This window comes from Ursus americanus, chromosome 24, assembly GCF_024610735.1.
Source record: "Ursus americanus isolate L20-20 chromosome 24, mUrsAme1.1.p, whole genome shotgun sequence".
Taxonomy (NCBI): Eukaryota; Metazoa; Chordata; class Mammalia; order Carnivora; family Ursidae; genus Ursus; species Ursus americanus.
In genome coordinates this window covers 21,155,201-21,162,084 of record NC_142150.1, presented here as the reverse complement: position 1 = coordinate 21,162,084, position 6,884 = coordinate 21,155,201, and the positions used below count along the sequence as shown (strand labels likewise).

The 6,884-nt window shown below is 42.4% G+C and overlaps 1 protein-coding gene across 3 annotated transcripts in view; it reads right to left on the bottom strand.

The window, feature by feature from the left end:
- Positions 1-1,371: 1,371 nt before the first annotated feature.
- The window catches only part of EHF (ETS homologous factor), a 40,727-nt gene continuing 35,214 nt past the window's right edge, over positions 1,372-6,884 (bottom strand). For all 3 annotated transcript variants that reach the window (XM_045808509.2, XM_045808508.2, XM_045808507.2), the window contains exons 8-9: positions 5,797-5,992; positions 1,372-5,707 (exon numbers count right to left, since the gene is read on the bottom strand). In XM_045808509.2, coding sequence (XP_045664465.2) covers positions 5,608-5,707; positions 5,797-5,992 — 296 coding nt within the window. In that variant the 3' untranslated portion in view covers positions 1,372-5,607. The remainder of the gene's footprint in view (positions 5,708-5,796; positions 5,993-6,884) is intronic.

Below are 6,884 nucleotides of genomic sequence, written 5' to 3'. Positions count from 1 at the left end.
TGAAAAAGGTCCATTTTATGTATGTTTGGGAAGTTGGGAATGCTTTTTCCTCTCTTATAGATTCCCAGTGCACGCCATAATCATAAAGGCTCTAAGAATTCCTACAGAATAACTCCGTAAGACTTTGCTTTACTCAGTATTATTCCAATATATTTATCCAGGAAACCGTGTGCGCATGCGTGTAATATTAGCGTCCCGATGAACTAGAGAATATCAGGATTAGGAAGATGGGCTTTAGGGAAACTATGTCTGGGTGCACAAGGGCAGCTTTACCGCTTATTTCTAGCTGTCATTTAAGAAAGTCATTTAACCCTTCTGACCTTTGTTTCCTTCATTTGAAAATGGGAGATCATATCTATATATCAGAGACTTGCAGGAGGATTAAATGTAATAATGTATGTAAAGCACATATCGCAGTTCTGGCACCAAGTGGATCTTCCCCAAATGCACACCTATTATTGTTTTCACATTACTGGTTATGAAGTTAAGAACTGAATAACCGAGACTTTCTGGGCCCCAAGAGAAATAGATTATGAACAGGTAGAGCTTACTTACTGCCTTGAAATATTTGTTAAGTATCGTATGGGAAGCCTGGATGTAAGCGTGAGCTTTTCTATCTCCTTTTGATCATCCTTTGGTAAGAATGTATGCTTGGCATTGAATGCCTCCCTGCAATTCATTCTCAACACAACAGCCAGAGGGGTTCTTTTAAACCAGAAGTGAAAGCATGTCACTTCTCCGTGGCTCCCCACCTCACTCAAAAGAAAACCCGGAACCTTCATAATGTTCTCCTTGTTCTATGTCCTCTAGCCTGCTGGTGCCTCTTTTACATCATTTCCTACTATTGTTTATTCTGCTCTGGCAAAGAGACTTCCTTGCTGCTCCTTGGACATGTCAGGAACACATGTCAGGAACCTCAGGACCTTTGCACTTGCTGCTTCCTTCAGTAAGGAATCATTCCTCCTTATCTGCATGGCTCCTTTCCTTATATCTTTTGGGTCTTCACTGAAATGTTTTCTCCTTACCCCTGGTGAAACTTGCATACATCCCTACACACCCCAGTACTCTCCAGTCCTCTTTGCTCTACATTTCTTTACCACACATCTGATATTTGCATGTTAGTGTTTGGTTTCTTGTCTGTTTCCATCCAGTGAAATGTGAACTTCATGAGAGTAGAGTTTTTTTTATCTCTCATTTTCTACCATAGCTTAGTGTCTAGGATAGCACCTGGCACATAGTAGATGCTCAACAAATGCTTATGGAGTAAGTATGTGCAAGAATTGCCTGCGTTTCGTTGCTGTAGACCAAGTGCATTTCCTCTGAGCCTAGTTTTGGATGTTTTGTTGAAGCATGAAACACACAATTACAGGCTGGTTTCTGTGGTTTTTATTAGTGTTTTCTGGGACCCATCAAACCAAAAAACCATACTTTGAAAAATATAATTCTTTCATAAAATAAAAATTCTCAGTTTAAATTTCACATAGTTTAAAGGGCAAGATTTCTGATTTTTTAAAACATAGCGGCAGTAGGATTGTTTCCCACTAATTGTCGACCCAGAAGCCAAATGGGGAGAAAAGCAAGAATGATGCAGATAGCTACAGAAAGATTAATTCCAATTAAGCTAAACTTGTGAGGACTTATACATTTCAGTGGTTCCTAAGGCACAGTCTCAATAGGTTTTTACTAAGTGTTCTACCTCCTATTTCAGAAAAGACATCCTGAGAACCAAGGCTGGAGTTAATTCAGCTGTAATATTGTGATTGCTGTGCTTTTCCTTCTTTCGCACTGGATGTATCCATGGAACAGGGTCGTGCGGAACATCTCTTACATTCTGCAGAATTAAAGAAGCTCGTCGCAGAGATGGCTCCGTTCTGTGCACATCATAGGCACTCAACAAATGCTTTGTTTAACTATAAAAGAATGAGATAATTGCCTTTCCCTCTTACTATTGTACCTTTTCCTCTATTTTATAGATTTGAAAAACAACACACTTGCAGAATTATTATCTAACGTGCATGACTAACCTTATCAAAAGATCCCTTTTTTTCAAAAAGACAAATATATATATATATATATATATATAAACCAACCCCCAAATACTAAAACTTAGAACTTCTTTACACTTAAATAGCAATGTACATTGTATAAACACATTCATAACCTTCATGGTTAAAACAGGTCAAAGGTCCATTACTGGCTTCTCGTACCAGATAAGTCTCAACAGCTCCTAATAAGGCAACAGAATTCTCACCCAACATATCTTGACTTGTGGAACCAAACAACCTGTCTGTTTGGTTTCATTTCCAGACAAGTAGGAAGGCAAAGTAAAAAGTCTCACAGTAGAATGTTCATCTAACACATAGTATGTTCTTGAAGTTTTGGCCATTGTGCTCTTATTCCACTGAAGCAATGATTCACATCCTGAGTACGGATATGGAGATGTCTTCCAGAAGACATTCATTCATTAAGTCAACACATATTTCCCAAGGACCTAGCCCATGCTAGGTGCTGGGAAACAATGGCTAAGATATACTCCCTGCCCTCCAAAAGCTTATAGTCTAGCAAGGCAAGAACTTTGAGGAAGGACCAGCATGTTCAAATGAAAACTCATCACCTGGGTCTCTGCCCTGTTCAGAAGACAAGTTCAAGAAGCTATGCGTGTATGTCTCTGGGATCCAGGACCTTGCTCAAATTTCATCAAGCCAAATATCCAGGAGCCTCAGGTTATGTGAGTCTGGTAAAGTCTTAGCAACATACTTCCTGCCTCAGATTCCCATGAAAATGGCAAATTAGAGCCTAAGCCTTGAAAGTTCAAGGAGACCAGGCGTAGGGACATTATGAGCATCCAACACAGATAAGCTTCTTGAGTGAGAAGCTGCGAGTCCCCAAGAAACGGGGGGGTGGGGGGGGCTTCACCTGATGCTGGCTTATCTCTGGGATTTTGCTCTCCCTTGCAACACTGTGGTGGGAAGTGTTCTGTTCACACCCCAAGCTGGCATGGCTCAATTACCTTGAGTTCTCCAAGTCACGAACAGCACATAGAAAATGCATCAACTCCAGCCAAGACAATAGAGAGATATGTTGAGAACTTAATACTCCAGCCTATTTAAGCAGGAACTGGGTGCCAAGAAACCGTCACTTTCAACAAAGAACGCAATCTGTTAATTATCTGCAGAACTGTTCCAATCGGTACTCCCCAGGTTTACTTGCTACCTAGCAGAAATTGCTCGTCAACGGGGAGGGTGCAGAAAGAGCCAAGGCCAATTTGGAGGAACGTGAGAAACCTGCAGGTTTGGGGAAGGGTGAGCCAGGGAAGGATCTAGCCCCCCTAGATGATGCACAGGCAATGCCAGGGAAGAAAGAGCAGAGAGCGAATTAGCAGACGTCCCTAATAACTCCACGCGATTCGGATGCACACAGGCACGTGAACATTCGTGTGTTTACACCAGTTCAGATATTTGGATGTTTAATTTGTTCCCGGTGAGACGTAGTGAAATGCTGGGAAAGCCTCAGAGTTCTTCAGCTTCGCTGGGAAAGCAAGGTGTGTCTTTCAGGTCTGTGCTGCTCACTGTTATTTCTCTCAGTTCCCTCAGTAACTGTTACTTGACAACACCAAATAACACCTCTGCGGAGGTGACCCAGCCAGTAGCCTCGGTTGTACCTTCAGATCATCTCACTAAGCTGCCGTTCCAAGGTCACCGTCCATAATCGCTCTCATTATAATCAGGACAAATTCTTAATTCTTACTTCCAACCTTCTGAATACATTACAAACACTTTGCAACCTTAGACTATGACTCGCTCACCTTTGCTGCGTAAGACACGGTAGTCGGTGCTCCATTCGTTGAGGAAATCGGCCCTCTCCATCCCCATATTGTTGCTCAAGGTAGAGAGGCAAAAGAGGGGAGAAGGCCAAGGACGTTGGGAGCCAAAAGAAAAGGTGCAAAAGGGGTCTGGGTGTTCAAACCCATTTTCAAAGTGTCTGTAGGCTCCTGCTTCTCCCAGGCTGCAGGACCCCGTGATAAATCTCCAGAACTATTCCACTGAAGAAATTCCCAACTTCCGACTGACCACAGCTCCTGAACTGACCTGTTTCTCTTCCATCTACCTTTCCTTTCTCTGCCTTAAAAAAAAAAATCCTCTGGACACAAATCTAGGCAACACACCGTTCACTTTGGGATGAGTCCAGCTAAGACAGGAAAGTGGTCATCCAAAGAGGAAAGATTTTCTGTGGATCTCCCTCTCCCTCTCATTCTTCTCTCAGCATTTTCTTTTGCAATGTAATTTTTACTCTGCTTTGTCATTCTAATGAAATGTCTTCTATTATAATTCTTGCTACATTACTGTGTTTAATTTATCTGACTCTGGCTCTCATTCGGGATGCTGAAAATTCCCTCTAGATTTCCCATTTCTAAAATTACCATTGTCTCTAACATTTTAAAACTTAAAAATTGGTTGACTTTGAAGTCTTGCTTTTACTTCACTCTAGGGACTGAAAGATCTACACATATTTTTGTTCTGTGAGTAAATCACTATCTTCCTCTCAGCAGGCTACATCAGTGGTTCTCAGTCAAGGACAATGGTGCCCCTCAAGGGACATCTTGCAATGCCTGAAGATGTCACAGCTTTGGGGATGGGAGTGCAACTGGCATCCAGTGGGTAAAGGGCACAGATACTGCTAAACACCGTACAATGCGCAAGATAGCCAAATCATGCACAACAAAGAATTACTCAGCCAAAAATGTCCGTTTTGCTAATCAGGAATCGATGGGCTATAGGAATACAAGCGCAAACTCATCACCACCTCCTTTTTCCCATTTATTTTGAACAATTGGGATTAAAAACAACCAAGGCTAGACCCTCTCTTAAATACCTAGAAGTGAGCAGAGATGTCATTTGAAATTTTTCCCCCGGTCATCGAAGAGGGAGGGAGAGAGACAGCCTCGGCATCAGGTAAATCATTCTCGAATGAGTAGAAAGCCTTCACCATTATTCTCGCTGATTTAAGCATTGCAGGTCATGTGATTATGCAGTGATTAGAGTTCACTTGGATTCTGGAAGTCTTCATGCTCCACTCACTGGCTCCTAAAGGTCAGGTTAAACCTGCCAGCATCCTCGGGGTCACCCTGTCGATCTGAGACCTTGGAGTTCATCCTGGCAACCCCGCCCTCCTCTCCTGATGAGGCCACGCGGGTGCTCATGCGCAGAGGACACGTCACCTTTTCCTAATCATTTTGCATATAAAAACATTTAATGCCCTCTAATTTTTTTTTCTTTCTCTTAGCAAGAAGCACAAGGTTACAAATCCTGCTCTTCTTGCAGTGGAAAGGAACTTCACAATAGAGGCAAAAACAAATCACGACCACATACAGCATCAGATTTCACAGAAAACTGTGTACGTTGGTTCCCCATATAGGACATACTTCAAAGTAACAAAATAATTTTATAAACTGTAGTGTTCCTTCTTCCCATTAGAAGTGGATGTTTTTCCCCCTCAAGGTACATAAATATTAGAGAAAAGTAGTCTTTGGAATACTTCTGTCCAGGAGCTCTTGGCTTGCTATCATTTGGGGGAATGTTTGGGTTTGTGTTCAACGTGTTGGCAGGTTTAGTTTTCATTTTCTCGCCATCCACGTGCATTCTTCCCAAATTTATATACCAGCCTCCGTCCGTCTACGCGTTCCAGAATTTCTCTTTTGTAGTAATATCTGTAACAAAAGACATCACGTAAGGTGGCCGGTCTGACAAAGACTGCCGGGGGAAGAAGCGGTCACGGTCAGGGCTGGAAACGCCTCACCTCATCGCTCGGCTGAGTTTTTCATAGGTCATGCTGCTGTTGTTCTTCTTTTTGCCCCATAGCTGAGCCACAGCCTCTGATTTCAAGAACCTGAAGATGCCCTCAGACCGATCTTCCCACTTGATTAACCCTGGGTTCTTGTCTGGGTTCAGAAGGATGTCACGGATGAATTCCCATAAGTGAGTCCCTCGTGGATCTGAGGATGAGTTGGAAAAGGAATTTATTAATGGCCAAAGTCACAGCAAAGAAGGGGCAGAGGAAGCATAGAGTTGCAATATCTCCCATCAAGGAGGACACGCTCAATTTTCCCCTATCCACCAGCACAGTCGGATCAGAGAATCACCAAATATTTTATCTAAAAAAAGGGGGGGGTATTTGAGAATGAACTAGCACATTTTTTTAGTTTTTACATCAGGAAACTGAGACACAGAGAATTCACGTGACTTGACCAAGATCCCCCAATAAGCTAGTGGTAAAGCTAAGACCAAGGAACAGGTCTTAGACCTCCTATGCCAGGGGGGTGTCTCTTTTCATTACTGTTGATGAATTGTTCAGGATTCCTTGTCATCTGTCATTTCCCAGAAAAGCAAATTTCAACCACTTCCATTTAGAACCTCAGCCCAAGTAAAGCATTCTCACCCAGAGACTGTGGTTCAGTCAAATGCACATCAAAAAGGCTCTAGAACTTTAACTCCTAGAATATATTGGGGCAGGGTTTGGTAGGAGGTGAGGGGGCCAATTTGACAATGAAGCAGCTACTCCAATAAGATTAGCAACCAAATCCTACCTGACCCCCCAAGACCCACACGACACAACACCTCCCAGCTGTTTATCATGCTCTGTTCATTCAATTCCGCGGAGCGACACGGAGTAGCAAATAGTAACGGTGTCCAATTGAATTCTTTCTGAGCCTTCCCCTCCACGTCTCTGAGAATTTGTATATTTTCATAAAGTTTTATTACTGGGGGAAAGACTACTTCCAAAGAACACTGTTGAATATTAAGAGTAAACAGTCCTTTCTTGGATCAATCACTAAACAAAGGTAGGAAGCCAACAATCAACAAAAGAAAAAAGAATACATCTCCATT